The 22,314-nt window shown below is 42.7% G+C and overlaps 1 protein-coding gene across 4 annotated transcripts in view; it reads left to right on the forward strand.

Moving 5' to 3' along the window:
• NTRK2 (neurotrophic receptor tyrosine kinase 2) overlaps positions 1–22,314 on the forward strand; it is a 376,063-nt gene that overhangs the window by 193,340 nt on the left and 160,409 nt on the right. For 2 of the 4 annotated variants that reach the window (XM_060155345.1, XM_060155347.1), the window contains exons 12-13: positions 13,623–13,670; positions 19,939–20,127. In XM_060155345.1, the coding sequence (XP_060011328.1) occupies positions 13,623–13,670; positions 19,939–20,127 (237 nt within the window). The remainder of the gene's footprint in view (positions 1–13,622; positions 13,671–19,938; positions 20,128–22,314) is intronic. The other 2 variants (XM_060155346.1, XM_060155348.1) reach the window with 1 other exon arrangement.

Raw genomic sequence — 22,314 nt, forward strand, 5'->3', positions numbered from 1 at the left:
TTGGAGACAAACTTTTCTCTCATGGTTGCAGCAAAGATGAGTTCCATTCGGTCCTGGTGCTAATCCTCCCAGATGTCCATCCAGCAGGAAAGAAAACATAACTTACGTCAACCTTTGTACACACATCCCAGGCTTGGTTTTGATCAGACTGACTTTAGTCACATGCCGATTCTTAAGCCACGCTGTGGGCAGGGAATGGAATTATGCTGAATTTTTATGCCTAAGCCATTGGTTCCATCTTGAATCACATTGGCTATCTGGGGGTAGGTGGATAACCAAATGAAAATCATGATCAGTGAGCAGGAGGAAGTGGTTACAGGGTGGCAATCCAAACAGTGATGACAACAACAAATAAACTAAATAAACAAATAAACAAACTAGAATATTCTGCTCAGGATACCGTAACACAATATCACTGATTGGGTGGCTTAACAACAACTTTCTCACAATTCTGGAGCCTAGAAGTCTAAGATCAGGTGCAGCCGGTAAGGTTCCTGGTGAGGGCCCTCTTCCTGGCTTGCAGACAGCCACCTTCTCACTGTGTCCTCACATGGTCTTTTCTCTGTGGCTCGTGGAGAAAGAAAGAGAGGACACCAGTCCTGTGAGATTAAACCCCCACCCTTATGGCCTCATTTAACCTTAATTACCTCCTTAAAGACCCAAATACAGCTATATTGGGAACTAGGTCTTCAGCATATGAATTTTGGGGATATAAAATTCAGTGTGGAACACAAGCAACAATGATAACCCCCAGCCGTGCATCTCTAATTAATCCTGTTTTAGGTGGGCTTTTATCCACCAGGAGTCAATTGTTTTTATGATTTTATAGTCTGAGAGTAAATGTGCTTAGGTAGCTTCTAATGGATGCTGTGAGGAACACCCAGCCATGCATTCAATCGGGTTGCATCTACTTAACGGCCATGAATTAAGGGACCGAGGAAGTTCCTGGAGACTGACATTTAGTTATGATTCTAGGACTATGAAAAAGTTTGAGCATCACCAGAAAAGAGACCTTGTGCCTTTTTGGAACTCCTCTTTCAGAAGTGCCTTTAGTGAAAAGTTATGAGCTCCACAGTAAAGGTGGAGACTTGAGACTACAGAATCAGACCCCCTGACATTTTGAATAATAATGACGTGGTCCAGCTTAATCGCCCACACGTTCTATCAGATCTGGCTGCAAATGATCTTTGGATGTTAAAATTTCCTCTCAAATTTCCTCTCAAATAATGAAGATTTCCATAGTTTGAAGACTCGGCTACATTAATTAAAGATAATTCCCCAAGACGAGCTCTGAAAACGTGATAAACAGGAACAGTATCTTTGCAAAGAAGGCATGGCCTTGCAGGAAGGCCAATGAAGGAATTGCTTGCAGGGTTACAACTCTGATTTCTTAATGTGAGTTACAACGAGCTTTTAAAAACTTCTTGTATTACTTTATCATGAATATTTATACATTATGTATTTATACACACACCTGCATATGCTTTAGAGAGTACATATGTGAGCATATATTCTCTTAACCGTACATGTCAATCTTTTTATAAAATAAAAGCCTGGTATTTTTATAGATAAGATTACCTTTTAGTAAGGTTCACTTGGAACTTCACTATTGTATCAGTCAGAATAGGCTAGGTTACGTTGCAGAAACAAATAACCCTTAAGGCAGAGAAGATTATTTCTCCTCCTGCTCCATGTACAACACAGTTTGTCCAAACATGAGACTTCATGGTTCACGATGATAGGATGAAGAGGAAGTGGAAAACCTACTACTAACTATTAAGTCTTCTGCCCAGGAGTAACACATGTCATTTCTGCTCCTTTTTCACTGGCAAATGCAAGCAATGTGGATTGGTGATGGTAGTGGTGGAGGGTGGTTTCCAATCCTCTGCTGGGCCAGGAAGGAGAGGGGGCAGTGTGGTGTCTAACACAATCGGGATCCCATGTCACACCAAGTTGGGCTCGTGATCGAAAAATTCAAAGGTGAAAAGTTGGAATTTATGGGGCTTCCCTGGTGGCGCAGTGGTTGAGAGTCCGCCTGCTGATGCAGGGGACACGGATTCATGCCCCGGTCCGGGAGGATCCCACATGCCGCGGAGCGGCTGGGCCCGTGAGCCATGGCCGCTGACCCTGCACGTCCGGAGGCTGTGCTCCGCAATGGGAGAGGCCACAACAGTGAGAGGCCCGCGTACCGCAAAAAAAAAAGTTGGAATTTGTTCACCTATTCATTCAATACATCTTTACTGAGCACCTGAAATATACCAGGCACTGTGCTCAATGCTAGAAGTACAATGGGGAGACAAGATAGAAATATTTTTGTTACTCGTAGAGACCTTCCAGTGGGGAGAGGTTACAACAAGTAAGTAGATAATTAAAATTCAGAGTGAGATGAGCTATGGAGGGGCAAAGAACAGTGTGCCTTGGAAATACAGAAAACAATAGTCGGCATAATGAAGGCCCCTACTGTTGTCTCTCTCTCGCTTTCCAGCTCAGTCCCTACTATTTCTGTGGGCATCTCGTGCCCTGTTTTCAAATCATTCTACTTGGACCCAATCAGCAATTGAAGTATTTGCTAAGTAGCTACCACATGTAAAGTATCCTGCTTGACACTGTTGTAACTGTTAGGAAGCTTATGGAAGAGGGTGAATGAGAAGATTTCTGTTTAACTCAGAGTGCTTAAAATCTAATAGGAGCAGTAAGACTATATAAATATGAATACAGAAGAGAATGTGGTATTTATCGTGAGACAAACCACCTAAATGTCAATGGGGGTATTTCCGATTTGGGGAATGGAGAAATGCTCATGAAGTGAATTTTAAGGTGGATTTTGTTGAATAAAGGGGATTTAATGATAAAAAAAATTGAGATTGAAGGTTATATTTCAGTAGGAAAAATCAGCTCGTGCAAAGAAACAACATTTGGAAGCTCCACATGTGCAGGGACTGTGACTTTATTCTTTATTACATTCCCAGCACTGTCTTGTGTCTTGTATCTATCAGGTGGTCAAAGGATAGTTTTTCAATGAATTAATGAAGAAATAGGAAAATAAGGCATGCTCATTTAAGGAATGCAAACTAACAGTTTAACTGAAAGCTGGGTTTTTTTTTTGTTTGTTTGTTTGTTTTTTGCGGTACGTGGACCTTCCACCGTTGTGGCCTCTCTCGTCGCGGAGCACAGGCTCTGGACGCGCAGGCCCAGCGGCCATGGCCCACGGGCCCAGCCACTCCACGGCATGCGGGATCCTCCTGGACTGGGGCACGAACCCATGTCCCCTGCATCAGCAGGCGGACTCCCAACCACTGCGCCACCAGGGAAGCCCAAAGCTGGGGTATTTTAAGGCAAGTCATAAGTGATAAAGCTGGGGCCGAGTCAAGGTTTTGAATGCCATTGAACATTTTCCTTACTCTTATGTTTATATAATACCAGAGTTTATGGAGGTGTCACAGACACATCGGTCCGTTGATCCTAAAACAGCCCCTTCAGGTGGGCAGGGTGGTACTTATTGCTCTGAGGAAGGACTCTTAGAGAGACCAAGTCACTGTGGGGTGTCTGTCAGGAAGTGGAGGACCCAAGACTCGAACCCAAGACTTGGGGTCCACATGCAATTCCCATCCCTTCATACTGCATTGCCTATCTGTTCTGGATCAGAGCAGCACTTTTTGGTGTTTGGAAGCAGCAGAAATGACAATATCATAGACGTTTCTTGCAAAATATGGGAAACTGAGAGAGAGGGACCAGTGATAAGAACATTGGAATAACAGGAGAGAAGACTAAACTCCTGTAGTAGCAGTGAGCTTAGACAGGCTAGGATTTCTTTTTAACAGAGCTACAAGATCTGGGGATACATTCCACCTCTGCCGGGCTACGGCTTAGGCCAGTGTTTCTTAGTGTCGGCACGATTAGTGTTTCGGGACTTAAGTTCTTCGTTGTGTGGGGACTGGCCTGTGTATTGGTGGCTGTTTATCAGCATCTCTGGCCTTTACCCATCACATGCTAGGAGCACAGCCTCTCCACCTCACCCCTCCCATGGTGACAACCCCAAATATCTCCAGACGTTGCCAAACTCCCCCTGGGAGGCAAAAGTCATCCCCATTCAAGACCACTGACCTAGCCAGTCAATTTTGATTTGTTTCCAGAAAGGCAGTGGATCTTAAAGAGCACATTGGGCATTTAGTGGGAAAACATGAAGGAAGGAAATGCGGTTTCATCTTATGGATTTGGGTTTCCTCCACTGACAGTGTGTAAACCACCTCCAGTGATATTAAGCAGGAAGTGGGTGGCCGATAGTTAATTCATATGACTGGTGCTGCATTTTCGACAATGAGTTTTCATTTTGTTCTGTTTATGGTCATTTTATTCAACTATTTGTGTTCAGCACCCAGCTTTATAAGTGTATATAATCCTATTATGTTCTATTCCATTATGGGAGCTTCCTAATAGAAGAGCACAAAGTAATAAAATTAAATGAACATCTTAGCTATTGTGTCAGCCTCACACATTTCCTGACCTTGGCTGGATTTAAGAGTGTTGGTCGGGGGTGGTGGGGAGGGGAAGGTTGACGGTGGGTCACTGGAAAGAAAGACAAAGGTGCGGGCTTTCCTGGTGGCTCAGTGGTTGAGAGTCCGCCTGCCAATGCAGGGGACACGGGTTCGTGCCCCGGTCCGGGAAGATCCCACATGCCGCGGAGCGGCTGGGCCCGTGAGCCATGGCCGCTGGGCCTGCGCGTCCAGAGCCTGTGCTCTGCAACGGGAGAGGCCACAGCAGTGAGAGGCCCGCGTGCTGCAAAAAAAAAAAAAAAAAAGAAAGACAAAGGTGCATGAAGCAGGTCTTTCCAAGATTGGAGAGAATTTGGATACAACTGAAAATATTTTAAAGTGAGATGGCTAGAAATGCTGCCATCCTCCTACTCTTTCCAAAATTCCATAATAGAACCACAGAAAAAAATTCCTACATGGTGCTTTGCATTAGCTGCAGCAAATGTTGGTTTAGAGGAACTGAAAAAAGAATTTGCATGTTTTATATATATATATATGCATAAATATGAATATAACTATGACTTTATAGCAGCAATTACAAAAGCATTTTCAAATGCATGTCATGTGGCGACAGTCCTTGTGCAAGGAAGAGCAGAGAGCACATTTTGACCTCACTCGGTGACTGGGCACAAGAGACAGGTCTGAGCAAGTCAGTTCAGGTCTCTGAGTCATTGTTTAGGTTTTCCATGGAAATGAAAGCTTAGGGGAATTTGACATAAAGTGTTTGCCAGCCTCTCTGGGTTTGTTACTCTCTTGAGGGCCACTAATATTACTTCTCAGATGATGAGTATCAGCCAGTTTCCCTCCCAAAAGACTTGCTCTGAGTGCTTACCAGTGTTGCTTTGCAGAGGGATGGGGGTTTGGGGATGAGTCTCAGGCAGTCATTCCCTCAATGTGAAGACAGTATTAGGGAAATTTTGTGTGTGTACAACCAGACATCGCCTGTCTTCCCTGCAGGGAGCTTGTGACAGCTGAAAAAAATTGTTTATAGAGTGTTTTGAGCTCTCACTGGGGTGGTACCTCAGAGACAAAGCTTTGATATGCCTCTTTCATCTCTTTCAACTATTACTAGTAAACAGAGGCTGCCTCTACCTTTCTCAAAGTTCCAAGTTTGAAACGAACCATTAGGAGTCCCAGGTTCCATTTTTTACCCACTCAGAGAAGATCGTGTGACCTCCTTTGTTAAAGAAAAAGCCTTCAGAATTTACAATAGATTTAAAAAAATCCAACACTTTGTAATGTTTAACTGTGAATGACTAAGATGTAGACCAAATGAATTTTCTTTGAAATATTCCACACGTTCAAATGAAAGAGGGAAGTAGTTGGCAGCATTTTGTGCTCAAAATTAAATGTTTGAAATATGGGAAGGGGACAGTTTTCCACATTCTGAGCAAGTCTATTTCATCTACTCCCACTTGAGGCTTCTGAACTTTGTAGCATTTAAAAATCATTTGAGTCTGATTTTATTTTTTTAATGCTGCAATAGAAGCTGACCAATTTTCCCTGATTAAAGTAATATCTAATCTCTAGTAAGTGTCCTAGCATCTAGCAAGTAATCAATAAGTACTGTTTTTCAAAAATTGCTTTTGCAGAGCACAGGCCCTTCTCGCAAGATGAGGAAATAGTGACCCCAAAGAATCTGAGTAGGAGGAAATCTAGGCCAGTTGACTGAGTGCTTTTCTTTAAATTGCACATGATCTCACATTCCCAAAATACCCATGCTCAGGAAAGCTATATAAGGCCATGTGGCAATTTACTCCCAGTCATATGTGCCTGATGGTTAGTACTATAGACTGCTAGGGCTCAAACGGGCCTTTGATGCCACTTCTCAACCTGTGTCTTCATGGAGTAGGAAGCAGAGCCTATGAGGGAAGGAAGTGACTCACCCAAGGTCATGCAGTTCATTTCTTACAGCATCTAGAGAGACCCCGCGCCTGACATCTGATCCAGCATCTTTATTCCACACTCCTGCCCAGAATGCTGGGTTCTGGGTATTGCTCACTTTTAAATACTGTCTACCATGAGATTCCATGGGAGGGCCATAAATGATTCAAGAGGGCAGCAAATATGCTTGCAAAATATTGTGGTTTTTACGTTGAGTGTATAATTTGCATGTTGGTATTTTCATTACACTTGCTGTACTTCATATTGTTATGCTTTTAAAAATGGTTGTTCTCATGCATTCATTCAACAAGTATTTATTGAGGGTCTGTACTAGGCACTGAAGGTGGTGGTGAGCTACATAGACAAGATCCCTGTAGCAAATCCTGTTGATGCCCCACCAGGTCCTCCCAAGTCCCACCATCCCCATGCTGGCCTCCATGCTGGCCCCCAGTGTCCTGCTGCAAACACCCGGGAATCTACCCCAGTGCTCTCTCTTAGCAGAATGACAGATGGTAGTTGGAAGGTAAATGACCCAACTTCCTCATGTTTTGGATGGGAAAACTCTGAGATGCATTCTACACCCTCTCCCCAAGCACCCCAGGGATTTGAACTCTAGTTGTCCACAGTGTAACCCGCTGGATAACGCATCCACTGCAGGCTTCCCTCACTTCCTGTGTCACCGGCTCACTCCCCCTCTAGTTTTCCTGGATCCCTTCCTACTAAACTGCCTTCACTTGAATCCTTGTGTCAGAGTCTGTTTCCAGTGGGGGTGCGGGGGCTGAGCCTCTTCTAAGACAGTCACGGACTTTGTGAAGCTCCAGTCCTAGTAAAGGATACAGACAAGAAATAATACCTGAAGTGAGTCAGGTCCTTTCTTGGTACATACTGAGAAGGAGGAGATGATAGTTAGTGAGAGGGGCTGAGAGAGGCTCGGGTTAGTGGTGAGGTCGGGGCTCCTCTGGGGTGTGATAGTTGCCCTGAAACCCGAAGGATGAGAGGTGGTGGTTAGGCATGAGAAGAGCCCAAACAGAGGATTCTGGAAGGAGGCAAGGAAACGTGCAGAGTGAGCAGGAACAGGAAAGAGACCGCTGTGGTCGTTTCACAGGAGATGGGGGGGGGGTGCGGGGGAGGCTGGGGGAGGCCACGTTGTACGGGACTCTAGTCATCATCAGGAGTTTATTCTAGATGCAAGGAGAAACCTTTAAATGATGTTAAGCAGGGGAATGCAATAATCTGACTGATACCTGAAAATAATTATCCCAGCAGCTCTGCAGAGGAGAGATTCCGGGGAGGCAAGAACAGAGCAGGAGATGAATGAGAAGGTTGCTATAGAAGTTTAGGTGAGAGATGATAGATGGTTATCAGCACCCAGGTTCAAGTGTTGATAGGGAATATAATCAAATAGAATTGAAATGCAGAGTACCTATGCATTGATATCTTTGTCTCTGAAACCATTTGTATGTATTTCAGGGGTTCTTAGCATTTTGCAATGAAGTAGCTTTGGAAAATCTAATGAAATCTGTGGATTTTCACACTGTGGATTTAAAAATATAGATATACATGGAACACAATTATGAATTTGTGATGGGGATTTAGAGGTTATGGAGTCAGTTAATTTCTATGTGTACATGTGTATATCTTTCCCTTTGTACCGGTTAGGATAGGCTCTCTACCATAGTAAAAAAGTCCTGAAGTGGAAAATGGTTCAAACACAATAGTTTATTTCTTGCATATGGATGAAAGTTGGAGGATACATAGCTCAGCTTCATTGGACCTCAGGTAGAAGAACTCGGTTTCTACACTGTCTGCATTCACCAAACAATACTGGGAGAATGAGCAGAGAATTTCTTTGCTATCTTCAAGTCATAACTTCCAAGTTTACTGTAATCATTGTCTTCAGTCTTCCTTCTGGACAAGTAGAAGGGGAAAGAGCGTGGGGTAGCATACATTTATAAGTCATCCAGCCCAGAAGTGGTGCTCAGTGCTCTGCACACCTTCCATTGGCTGGAATTTAATAGTATGGCCACGACTAACTGCAGGAAGGGCTGGAAAATGTAGTCTAGCTGTGGGCCCAGGGAAAAAGAGGGAAATACAGACTTCAGAGAGCAGCTAGCAGTTTCAGCCACAAAACACATATTTTTCTTTAAATTTGTCACATTGGAGGTCTTCAGTGTTCCTTTTCTTAAGAACAGTGGACATAACTCACATTGGAAGTTTGAGGGAAGGGAAAGGATGGAGCCAATGAAGGCTGGTCAGGAGAAATCCAGGGACCTTTTTTTTTTTTTTTTTTTGTGGTACGCGGGCCTCTCACTGTTGTGACCTCTCCCATTGCGGAGCACAGGCTCCGGACGCGCAGTCTCAGTGGCCATGGCTCACGTGCCCAGCCGCTCCGTGGCATGTGGGATCTTCCCGGACCGGGGCACGAACCCGTGTCCCCTGCATCGGCAGGCGGACCCTCAACCACTGCGCCACCAGGGAAGCCCTCCAGGACCCTTTTGAACTGTGATTTCGGGAACTAGTTTAACTCAAAGTGAGCCCTCTTCTTGGTCTGTGGAGATGGGACTTATATGTAAAGGTTGTGTCCTTAAGTAAAAGATTAAGTTTAAATTGAAGTGGAAACTTGGCCCCAAACGACACTATTCTGTGCCCTGAGGAACTGGAATTAATTTGAAGCAAACTATTACTCACTCCGATTATGTGTCAGTTGGAAAGAGAGATGATTGTATTGTCCACAAAGCGGTCCTTTGCATTCATTTCCTTTCCACTGCAATGACCAGTCATCCTACTTTGTGTGAGGTAACAGGCAGTCGGCTGCTCACCCAAGCACTTATGGAGTCTACTCTGGGCTCAACACTTTCCCTGCAGCAAGGAGCCCATAGCTCCTCTCTTATGTGTCCTTCGGGGAGTGGGTGTGGCCCACTCTCCGAAGGAGAGGAAGAAGAAGTTGGAAGTGATGTGCATTTCTGTCAGTGAATCATATTCTCCCATTAGCTTCCATCATTAGAGATGCTTTTCTTGGGGGCAGAGGGTGATGAGTTTTGCCATAAAATATAAAGAAATTTCAATAATTAAAAAAAATATATATATATATATATAAAGAAATTTCAATTGAGAACACAGCAAATTTTAATTCCTCCAGAGTTAGAAGAGCTGCTTTTCCTTCTAATATACAAAATCAATTTTTTTCTGAAACTTACAAAAAAAATCCAGAAATGGCATTCTCTTGAGATCAGAGCCCTTCTAAAAATCACATTTAGTGTTTGTACCATTCAGCACCACAGGGAAGATTAAATTTCTTCCATGTTGCCTGTTTCTCACTCTTTGCTCTGATTCTCTCCTTTGCATCATAAATATTCCTTTTCAACCCCCTAAATTTTAGTGATTTCCTCTGAGAGACATTTGAAAAGGAATCTTTATTGCTATTTATTTTATTTAGAGTCCCATTTTAGAGCTGTTAATGTGTTAATACGCTATTTTCTTTTCTACATTCCTCTTCTCTGGATAGGGAAGATTGAACTTCCTTCAAGAAGAGATGGATTTAATTGGTTAATTTCATAATTTAGACTCTTTGTTGGTCTAGATTCCAAAAGAAGGAGTTCCTTTAAGCTCGCTGCAACTACATTTGCTTTTGAAGGAGCCCTTTATGTTGCAGTGAATAAAGTGTCTCTTATTAAGTAGAAAATAAATGAATCTTTGGCAGGACTCTGCTCCCAATGGGTGAAACATCACAGGAAATTGAGAAATTGTTTCTTTTTGGCCTTATGGGAAATTTTTGCGGGTGAAATTTAGTACCACGGTTTTAAGACTACTGCTTAAATTCATCAAGAAAAAGTCGAACAAAGGACAGTTCTTGGAAGGGAGACGTATCAATGTGATGAGGCTCTGCCTAATTTGTTAAATTTTCCAGGAACTCTGGCGTATGGTCAAGAAGATTATAGTCTCTCTTATGTAATAATTGTGTGACTGTTAAAAAGAACTTAGAAGTATTTTAGCAATTTAGGAATAAGTGTGTCAAAAGTTAGCCTCGTTGGATATCCTTTTATTTGTACCTACAAAAAGGGGTGTTTTTTTATGTGTCCAAGAAGAAATGTGTCCCAGCTGCAGCATCCAGCTTCTGTTCTCAGTTGGACTCTGAGCTCCGCTTAAACTTGAGCAGATCCACTTGGGACACTAGACCTGGGTTCTGAGCTCCAGACCTGAGCCCCAGACACTGGATGCCTCCCTCTGAGGCTTTCCGCACATAGTCACCTTATTTGGGAATTATGCCCCACACGCATGCTGTGAGTTGAACCCCTTGACTATTTTCCTGCCAGGTTCCTTGGAGACACTGGGCAGCATCACCATGTGTCTTGTAGTCTAAACCCAAGAACGTCCCTGTTCATTTCCGATATTCCCCTCAACTTGCAATCGATCGCCAAGTCCTCTTGATTCCCCTAAAGAGGCTGGACAGCCATCCCCTCCTCATCCCTGCCCCACCTCCCCACTACCTGGCTCAGGTAACAATTCTCTCAGGCCCTGATTTCTCCAGCAGCCTCTTCAACCAGTCTCTTGCCCTCAGTCTTTCCATTACATCATCCTGTTTCCATCCTGCAACCACTTTCTAAAATTAACTGTGATTATGTTCCTTCCTGGCCTGAAGTTGGTTGGTTGGTTTGTTTCTAGGGCCTACCTGCAATTTTCACCATAGATTCCAAACTCTTAACCTGGCCCTTGCTTATGTGTTTCAGCTTCTTTCCGCTTTCCAGCTTCATCAGCCCCTTGACAAATGAACGCTTCCCTCTCTAACCAGAACTGGATTATTTACAGTGAGAATGTCCTCCTCTGCTTTTTCCCATTCTTGGCAAATTTTAATCTATTGTCCAGAAGCCAGAGAACTCTCCCCCCTTACCTGCTCCCCCAGCAACCTGCTTCCCAGATTCAGCTAGACACTCCTTGTTTGAGTTCCCATACACCCCGGTTGTACTTCCACGAGAGTTGATCCTTGATTGTAAACTCCTTGAGCGCAGGCCATACAGCTCTTTGTATTTGAATCTTCTGCTATGCCTGCTGAATAAATAAATGAGGAATGAATAACTACTTCTAGTGCTTTTCTATATATAAGATTGAATCCTAATTGTAGCATTGTAAACTCTACAACAGTTACATCAGCTTTGGCTAATTTTGGCTAAGTATTTTGGAGGATTGGAAAGGCAACTAAGAAAGAATGGAAAAACTGGATTTGGCATCTAAAGGCTTGGCCTTTGCTAAGTCTGTCGGCCTCTTTGAGTCTCAATCCCTTGTTAAGGAACTGGGATATATTACATGGTTTGACTGAGGACTAAGGGAGAAATGTCTGAGGTGGGGGAGGCATTTTATGAATTATGATGATTGCACAAGTGTTACCTGCTTTATTCTCATGCTTTTCATACCTGTAGTTCTCCCTACTGCACCTGTGTCAAACACCAGCCTAGGACATGTGAGGGGTGAGTGGTGCCATGCGGCGCAGATGGGAGGGGAGTACTTACCAGGTCTCTGTTCAGTTAGGTGGAGACCTACTAATGGCAGGATAGACGTCGGAAATGATTCACCCTTAGCTTTCCCATTGGAAATACACTCCACCCTCTTGTACGCTGTTGGTGAAAGTAATACCTCATGTAGTGGGAAAACAATTAGATAACATGCATCGAGAACCTTAACAATATTTCCCCCTTTTGACACAGTAATTCCATTTCTGGGATTTATCTTGAGGGAATGATTTCTGAAAATGGGGATGGGAGCACCTAAGACATGCAAAGATGTTCATTGCAGTTGTGGTTATGATAGTGGATGGTGGACAATAATCTGAATCAGGTAACCAGCGAGGAGTGCTATGGCCTTGCCCTTCAGTGGGCTCTCTGTAAGACAGAAACATGATTTTGAAAAAATACTCAAGTGAAAAAAGGAGTCCAGATATTCAATCCACGATTTAATTAAAACTATGTAAATCAAACAAGTATAGAAAAACAAAAAGTGACCAGTAGGAAAATACACTCCATTTTGAAAGAGATAAGTCGTAACTAAGAAATCCACAGGCACAGCCTGGCCTCGCTACACTGAGGACCCAGTGAATGAGGTCACTTTCTTCTGTGCAAACGAATCTTTCTTTGGCATTGGATAGAGGCCAGAGGCCTGCCTTTTAAAATCTGGAAGAAAGCATTCAGAGGAATAACAATCAGAAGTAAAAATTGGCTTAGAGCTGAAGTTGTAGAATACTAAGAAAGGAAAGGCTAAATGTACTTGAAAAAGATAGTAATCATGACAACTTTGTAAGGCATTTTTGAGTGTGCAGAGTGTTTTCGTATGTATTTTTCATTTCGATGGGCTCTTCTCTTATGTAGCTTTTTATCCTGCCTGTAAAAATCACTACAGATGTAAGGAGCTGAGAAACACAGTTACTACTTATTTGGGCTCCATTCCCTTTATTGGCCTCTTATCCAGGGATTTCCCCGCTGTGCAGAGTTTACTTTGAACCCAGCGGAAATTACCTAGAAGGGAACAGTCGGGCCCAGGAAATAAATAGGCATTTCATTGTGGCATTATTCACTGGAGGACCTCCAAACATTTGGCACACTTTTTCCCACACGTGCCTCATGGAACTTTGTGTTATAAAGAGACGCAGAGCTGCTGGGAGCTGCCCACCGTCACACAGCAAGTCAGTTGTAGAACTGTGGTCCCCTTTTTTCCTCTTGAATTCCCATCTAACCCAAGTGTCAGTTCTCCCAGAGGATTTCACGTTCCTTTTTTGTACTGTCTGTCTTAGCTCCAGAAAAGATCTGTTTTCTTTGATTATTTTCCCATATGTCTGTGGTTGAGAGCCATGGTGCATTTGTTGAATGCACTGTGTTGTTTTCATCCCTGCAGTTCCCTGTTTGATGATTCAATACTTAAGGGAGAAGAGAGACAGTGAGAAGGAAAATCTGCTTAGTGCCTTTAACCCTAGGTTTGGGCCATTTTTCTCAAAGACAAGCTCTTGCTGTCTCTTATCTTATTCCAACCTCCATGTTCTCAGGATGAGAAATAAATCTTTACACAAAAATCCAAGGGTTAGTTTCCAGGTGTTTGAGGGGAAGCTTTGGTCCCCAGTGGAGCTTTTTGGGGCAGTTTGTTATTTCTCTAGGGACAGTGCTGAATGCTTCTGGTTTACGCTTCTGTTTCGAAGTTTATTTTATGTTTTGTTGTGGTTTTCAGATTTCTCATGGTTTGGATTTGGGAAAGTAAAATCAAGACAAGGTGTTGGTAAGTAGTTCCTCATTCTTTGGATAAGTAATGAGTTTGTGTTGTTTAATTAGGATGAAACTGCTTTGACTCTCTTTATACTTGTTGGTCCTTGATTCTTTTTCTGTGTTCCCGGTTTCTGATTTGCTGAAGAAAGATGCCTAGAATTTTCCAGAAAAGGAACATTGACTTTAGTAAATGGTTTTGTATTTTTGACATCACCTTGTTTTTATCCTATGGGGGAGTGTTAACCGTCATCCAGATCTAGCTTGTTGCTGCATTTTTAAGAAGGTTAAGGAAATAAAATGCAACTACACTCCAACTCCATGTACAGCAAACATTTGGCTGAATATTCAAGTCTGGGCAAGTTCGGATCTTAACTTTCTTCCATTGGCCAACATGTAATAAATTTCTGAATTGGGAAATCAGCTGTTCGTTTATGACCACTTCTCTTTCAAAGCAAGACTCTAACGTCCAGACGCTACGCTTTGTGCTTGATTGCATTCTGTTCCTTGCATTCAGACTATGTGCTGGAAATTGAAAAGCAGAGTTTGTAGCTATGAAATGAATGCAGATAATGTACCTCATTACTGGGACTGGAATCAGGTGTGATCTCCCGGGACCTCCAATTTGTTCAGTATTTTCTATGGGTACAGAGACAATGAACAGGAATTGCTTAGAAGGCATGAAAACACAAACTGTCTTTACATCTTGCCTGTGTGTTTCCAAGATCTGGCCCCATCTTTAGTATCTGTTGGTTAGTATTTATTTCGGTAGCAAGGTTGGCTATAGGGAAACTTGTAAAATAGGGGAAGTGTACCAGGGTCATGGAGCCTTCCAGTTCTGAGCCATCCGCCCCGTACGTGTTCATCCCATCCATACAAGGAAGCCTGTTTCCTTTCTCTTTTTGAGCCCGATAGCAGATCTTTCCTATTGGACAGCCTTTCTCAGTGTCGGTCCAGTGATCCAAAATCACTGAACCCAGAGGTGGCAGACACTGAGCCAGAGAGGGCCTGAAGGGGGAAAGTCACCCTCACCCTTAGCTAGCCCCAGGAATTCCAAGACTAAAGCTCTTAACCAGCATAGAGAAAGTGGAGTGTGGCACAGTTGGAACATTAAGCTCCACCAGCTCAGGACTTGTCTGTGACTCCCCAGGGACAAATTTCAGATCCAGCTGATCATAGGCACTTTGCCAAGATAGCAGAGAGATTGTCCATACAGTCTTGAAGGTACCCTGTTCCAAGGCTTTGTGCTCACTCTGTGTGTGGAGGTGAAGAGGGGAGTTGAGTGACAAACTCTCTCACAACAGCGCCATGAAATGTGGTCTTCCTTCCACTAAACAGCAGATCGGTGCAACCATGTAAATGTTTTGCTTTGGTTTTGTTTAAAATTTTTTTGAAGTAATATTTATTTTTTTAAAACAGAAAAGGATAAAGAATAAAACAAACAAACGAAAACACCATTTATCCCTGTACCCAGAGAGTGTTTGTTAACATAGAGAAAAATTATACATCCATAAGATTTTTCAAAAATTAACAGTACAGAAATGTAAATATTAAACAATGTCTCTCTTACCCACCTCCATGGTTTCCCCCCACCAGCTCTCTCCCAAGAGATGTACCTATCACATATTTCTTATGTCCTTACAAAGAAAATAAATTTTATGGCATATATAGATCCTTTGAAAATGTATACACCATACTCTTACTCTTTATCTCCCCTTTAAAAATAAAATTAATAGTTAACTATGCTTATTGGCATTTTACATGGTGCAACCACGTACGTGTTTTCCAGGCCGGTTTGCTCTGCGGAGAGGCACTTGTTCCTGGAAAGCTTCAAAAACTGGGCTTCACCCTTTTAGGCTACAGCAGAGGGAATTCTTCTCCAGAATTGTTATTTCAGCTACAGTTCATCAGAAGTGCCGCTGCTTTAAAATGTAGGTTTTATGATTTTTCAGCTGTGGGGAGGCCACAGGTCTGGAGACGACTGCCACTGAAAATATCCTTTGTTACTCACAGATCCCAAGAGAAGAGGGCAGGCCATGACACAGTGGGGACCGTGGTGCTGAAGTGGGCAAGGGTCCATCAGGAGGCAGAGGGAGTAAGGGGAAAACATAGACAAGAGCCTCTATTGCGGTTTCTGCAGAAAGGAATGGGCGAGGCAGGGTAAGCAGGTTTAGGACTGGCTGGGTTGAGTAAGGTCAGTGGGCTCTGGGATGTAGGGACAGTCCCCAGTTGTCTTATACCTGGCTCTGGGATGATGGGGCAGGCGGATAGTGGACTGGAGTGTGAGAGCCTGGTAAGTGATGCGGTTGGGGGCGTAGACTGTGGATTGGTCAGTTTGTATATGAAACGTACTCTCGTAGGCAGGTACTTTATTATCTCTAGGAATTGGCAGTCCCTTCTCTGTCACCAAAGCCTCAGATGTTGAAGCATCAGAATACAGAAAATAAAAGACATGGTTAATACAGCTATTTAAGAAGAATAATCTGTCTCTCTCCTTGAAGACATGTTGGTCTTGAGAGAAGGAATCTCTTTCTCCAGATGACTTACATCAATTCTTATCAGGGAAAAAAGTCTCAGTCAGGTTTAAAAATGTCTGTAAAGTCATTTATGCAGGATACGTTACTGAGCAGCTCTGGTAAAAGAAAAATGCCTCTTTGCATGTGAGACATATTAAAATAAAAATGGGCTAAAAATGTTTCCAGGCATAGCTCCTACTTGTCAGCTCAGTAATTAGAACTATGTACCCCAAGCTCAGCAAGCCGCACATACCCAGCAATTTAAAACTTTGTTAACATTGTAAGACATCTTTTCAAGTCCTCCTATGAATTTCTCACCCGCTGTGATGTGCCCCTGACTCTTCTTCTGTCTGTCTTTTTGGGGTGTTTTCCCCACGTGCACAGACACATAACGAGACATCCATGATATGCGCAGACAGGCTGCTGTCAAATTATATAGACATTCATCTTCCCCCCTGAGAGCTTTCCCCCTTTGCAGCTTTGCTGTGCTCCATTCGATCAAAATGTTCATAGAAAAATGGCTGAATCTCTGCAACCTTGCCAGCTGTATCAATCTTCCAGGATTTGGAACATCAATAATGAAGAAAACAGCACTTGAATTAACATTCCACTTGATAAACTGTTGAGGTTTATATGTCGCTCAGATTTGTCAACAGTGACCTTCTGGCAAAGTGAAAAAGCTTTTGAAAGATTACCTCTGGTGCTTTATACCGCTTCTGTGCTTAAAAAATTTCCCCCCAAACAGAGAACCTCTCCCCTTGGAATCTGTTACCTCAGAGTTGGGGGTTTTACTCAGCGAGGCCACAGGAAGGAAAGGGTGTGCTCTGATGATGGAGAAGCGAAGAGCAAGTCCCTTGGTTGAACTCTTTAAGTAAGGCTCCACTGTGTGCATGGCAGATGCTTCAGAGCCCGAATTCCTGGAGGAATTTCAACATTGTCTTCTAAGTATCATCCTCCTCCAAAATGATTGAATGCTATGGGAATGTGGATAGCCTGTCCTGGGCCAAAAGGGAATCAGAGGAAAAGCAACTAGGATCAGTGCGTTTCTAATTGTTGCAGGGAGTCCAGAAGCAGATATCGCTGGCCTTCTGACAGCATGTGGAGTGTTTGAACATGACAACTCTTGCATTTCTGGGGGTAAATGTGAAGCCTGGAATCTGTTGAGAAATGTGTGGCCTCTACCGCACCCTTCCCGGGGAGCTCGGACAGTAGCGTGCTTTGGTAACGTCGAAGGAGGGGACAGCTGCACCGGGACTGGAGCACGGGAGCCCATGATGGGAAGGTTTTATTGACAAGATGCAGAAAGCTTAGCATAACACATGTCCATTTTCCACCTCTGGGTTTAAGCTCTGGGTGATCGGGGCCTGTCACGAATCATAAAACAGGGATGGTTAAGGATATTAGAAAGTACTTGTCTGTGTAGCTATTCTTGGCAGAATTTCCACTGTTTACTAACACTGGTGAGCTAGGCTCAAGATGAATACAACTGGTAAGCTTGCCTTTGCTTTGAGTGTTCTGTGGCTTCTAAATTGGCTGTGTGAGGACTTGCTTGCAGAATTAAGCCAGAGTGTATCATTAAAAGCAACTTAAATACACATCCCCTTGAGAGAGTGTTTTTAAAAATTACCTATAGGGCTTCCCTGGTGGCGCAGTGGTTGAGAGTCCGCCTGCCGATGCAGGGGACACGCGTTCGTGCCCCGGTCCGGGAGGATCCCACATGCTGCGGAGCGGCTGCGCCCGTGAGCCATGGCTGCTGAGCCTGCGCATCCTGAGCCTGTGCTCCGCAACGGGAGAGGCCGCAGTAGTGAGAGGCCCGCGTACCGAAAAAAAAAAAAAAAAATTACCTGTAATAGCAGTTGGCTGCCTCCTGCCTAGTTTAAGATTCAGCTAGCTGGGGAATGTCGTTATCCCTACAAACTGTGATAATCCCCATATAAGAGGGAAAATGGATCTTGGAGGTTGGGGGATGGATTACCGTGATATTTCGTAGGGAATTCAAAAAAGTATGATACAACAACTTTTGTTTCTATTGCTGTGCTTCTTACAGAAAAAGTAAAATGTGAGGAAGAGGGAGAGATTTGCTGGAGGTGCTGAAACGTCCTGGGGGGCTGGGCAAACGCACGTGGTCTTGCTCTGGAAATAGCGATTAAGGCTTTCGTTTAGCCAGTACACATTTGTCTTCTCTGCACATTGGATTTTGCCTTCTCATTGCCCTCCCTTTGTCTTTCCTCCATATCCTTTTCTTCCTGTCTTCCTCTTAGCTTATTATAGTAACCCTGGCCAGTGGGAGCCTTCTGGAAGACCCTGCACCTATTCAGGATACTGTAGAATCCTGTGTACTATACTAGGGGGCTTTGTCTACTTTCCCTGTAGGGCGTGTCTGTCAAAAGCCACTGAGATCTTAATTGTTTGCAAGTTTTCAATGAATGTAGACCTTTATCTTTGTGAATGTATTTTTGGTTGCAAACATTATAGGTCAATGGTTGAATTGTTTAGATAAGACACAGTAGACTGTATTTATGGGTATATACGTTCTGAGACTCTAGACTGGAAAGTTTAAATCTGGTATGAAAAATTTTATGGTTATTGCTTTAGTATAAAGACATCCATGTAATGACACTACAAATAATGTTATGGCTAAAGGCAAAACAGGGAACTTTGCTATGGGATTGGACCATTATTTTGCGCGCAAAAGTGGTGCCGCTGCTGAGAGAATATACAGAAAGTGGAGCATAGTAATAGGACAGGCCGATGCAATTCTAGTCGACCAGTTATTCGTAAGTTTATTTAGTAATACTTAGTAGTAATTCATACTCATGAAGCACATTTTCATGTCAGTAGTTTCATTCCAGTCTCAGAAAGTAACAAGCAGATACTATTTTGCATATTTTACACGTGTAAGCAGATGCAGAGGTACAAAAAAGTTAAGTGATTTGTCCAGAGAGTGGTGAAAGGATCAGATCTTTGAACTTCTAGGATGTCTTTCAGTACACTGTACAACAGGAATCCTAGATTCATGCTGGGAGTTTCAATGAGAGAGTGCTCTAAAGATGTTCAGAGAACAGAGAGGAAAGCTGCATATTGAATTACAGGAGAAGGAAGTAAAGAAATTGGAACCCTCACACATTGCTGTTGTGGATATAAGATATGTAGTGCAGCCACTTTGGAAAACAGTTAGGCAGCTCCTGAAAAGGTTAACCGTAAAACTACTATATGACCCAGCACTTCCACCCAAGAGAAATGAAAACATATATCCACACAAAAACTTGTACACGAGTGCACATAGCTATATTATTCATAATAGCCAAAAATTTTAAACAACCCAGATTTCTATCAATTGATGAATGGATCAACAAAATGGGGTGTATCCATGCCATGGAATATCACTTGGCAATAAAAAGGAATAAAGTAATGATGCATGCTACCACGTGAATCAACGTTAAAAACGTTAGGCTAAGTGAAAGAAGCCCCAAAGATCACATATTATATGATCCCATTGATATGAAATGTCCAAAGTAGGTAAATCCATAGAGATAAAAAGTAAATTTGTGGATGCCCAGGGCTGGAAGCGGGGAGAATGGGAAGCGACTGCTAATTGAGATGATAAAAATCTCCTAAACTTAGATTGTAGTGATGGTTTCACAACTCTTTGAATATGCTAAAACCCACTGAATTGTACACTTTAAATGGGTGAATTTTAGGTATGTGAATTATAGCTCAACAAAGCCATGAAAAATTACAGGAGAATATGTATTTTTCCAACTCCAGGCCCAGCCTCAGTTATCAGCAATGATGATGACTCTGCCAGCCCACTCCATCACATCTCCAATGGGAGTAACACTCCGTCGTCTTCAGAGGGTGGCCCTGATGCTGTCATTATTGGAATGACCAAGATTCCTGTCATTGAAAATCCCCAGTACTTTGGCATCACCAATAGTCAGCTCAAGCCAGACACATGTAAGTACAGCTGTTTATACTTATTGGCCCATTTGCTGCATAGCTGTATCAAGCAGCATGCTTATCAGAGTCCCTGATGAGGATGACTGAGAGGAGGGTACCGTGTGAAATGTCTGAGTATCCTTGGGGCTTTGAGCCCAAGGAATAGATCATTTAGTTTGTTGATTATGGAGTTCTCAGGGTGTGTCTCCTGCTGGGATTGGAACTGTGGGCAGATACTGACTTCTCTTGAGATCCATTTTCCAAAACCATTTGTCAACATGAAGTTGGAATCAAGGCATGCTTATCTTGGAAAAGATAGACAGAAACCAGAAGTGTCATTAGAATGCACATACATCAGTTACAGAAGACAAGCAATTGGTGGGATTTAAATTTGGTTTATTGAAAGTCCTTAAAATATACACTAATGGTAGTCAGGAATGCTCTGTGTTGCACACAGGTGGTATCAATTTAGGTAGTTCTGTTTTCTTTGTTCAGTCCTAGTTCCCAGTATGAGGCTTGTTGTGATGTCACAATAGCAAAGGGACATCACAACAGATGGTCTGCCTGTTAAGTACACTGAGTTATATTTCTTAGAACCAAATTAACCCACTAGCCTCTGTTGGGAAACTTGGAATCTTTATCTTATCCTATCTTCTGAGCCAGTGCTCAAATATAGAGGCTGGAACACAGCCTGAAGGACAAGAAATAAAGTCACAGTAGACAAACAGGCTTATGCCAGTGGAACTCCAGGCCTTCCCTTACACATGAATAAGGGGCCATGAGGGCTAGAATATCAGGTGGCTAAGGTCCCAGGGGTTCTCTGGCACTGACAAGTGGGTACCTTTTGTCTATCTGCATGTTCTTGCCCCATCTTAAATACTGTTCTCCTGCCCTGTCTCAGGTAAGGTAGGACTATTTCAAGGTTAGATATTGGGGACTGACTTTCCATTGAGAATGCTCATGGATAAGGGGACTTAGCAGTGAGTATCTTTTCAAATATAAAGAAACATCTGTAATTTCCTCCTATTCATTCAAATTTATCCTGAGGTATGTTTAACAATGGATTTGAATTTAATCATTAGGGTGAACAGTATTACAGTCTTGTAATGTGTGAGACTGAACCTCAACATAGCTTTCAGTTGAATATGTAATATGCTAAGATAAATAGAATAGCATATGTGAAGAATATTGAGCTCCTTGAAATAAAAGGTATTCTTTGAAATCAAAGTATTATTAATTCTAATATTATTATTATGGTGTGAACATGATGTGTGGAGGTTTGCTTAAAATGTGCATTCTTTGTTGAGATAAGCATCCTCCAATGGTTCCTGAAATGCCCTGCATGTGTAACAGTCAAATACTGAACAAAGCAAAGCAAGATAGTGTAATGAGAGATTCTGTCATCATTTTGATTGTTCTCCCTAGGAACAGAGCACTTTGACACCCCTGTCACCACCACCAGCACCAGTCTGTATGATGTACTTTAGTTAACCTGAGACTGCATTAAAATTGAAGTTGACTCAAATCAACCTGTACTCAAAAATTTGCTTTTCTTTATCAATGGAGGAAAGATAAAGCTGAACAATCAAGTAGATAGCATTAGCCTAGCAAGTCCAATAAGAGAAAATGAACCAATGAGCAAGAAAGCAAACAAATGAGAGCCTATAGAATCAAGTGAGCTAGATGGCTTCTGAGTCTGTGGTTCTTTCTATAAGTGCTTTCTTCCCTTAGAAGTTCCACAAGAAAATTTCCAAAGGTCATTTCCTTAATCTAGAGTTCATAGAAGTTTTTACAAAGGTTTTGGATTAGACATTTTGGTAATTTTGGAGGAGTCTTGGTTTTGTGGCTCAGCCACTCCCACTTAGAAAGAGTTGGAAGAGTTGAGGAGACCTGCAGCTTCCCCTCAGCTTCTGCCCTCTACCAGAGGGCACCAGACCATTGATTGTTTAGTTGTTCCTTATAAAGTCTTGTTGGGTCCTTCACTCAGCAGTCCTTACTGGCTCAGTGTTCTCAATCACTTAGTATCTTATATCAGAAGAAGTTTTATTTCTTCCAAGCATCAAGCCATATGCTCTTTCATGATTTTAAGAACACTTAAAATAACACATCTTCCATAAATCCTTTTTCAAAGAAATGGGAATGAAGAAGCAATTTACTTCTCTCATTCCCTCTACCCTTTCTTAAATGCCATCCTTTACCCCATAC

This window comes from Lagenorhynchus albirostris, chromosome 7 (assembly GCF_949774975.1).
Source record: "Lagenorhynchus albirostris chromosome 7, mLagAlb1.1, whole genome shotgun sequence".
Classification (NCBI taxonomy): domain Eukaryota; kingdom Metazoa; phylum Chordata; class Mammalia; order Artiodactyla; family Delphinidae; genus Lagenorhynchus; species Lagenorhynchus albirostris.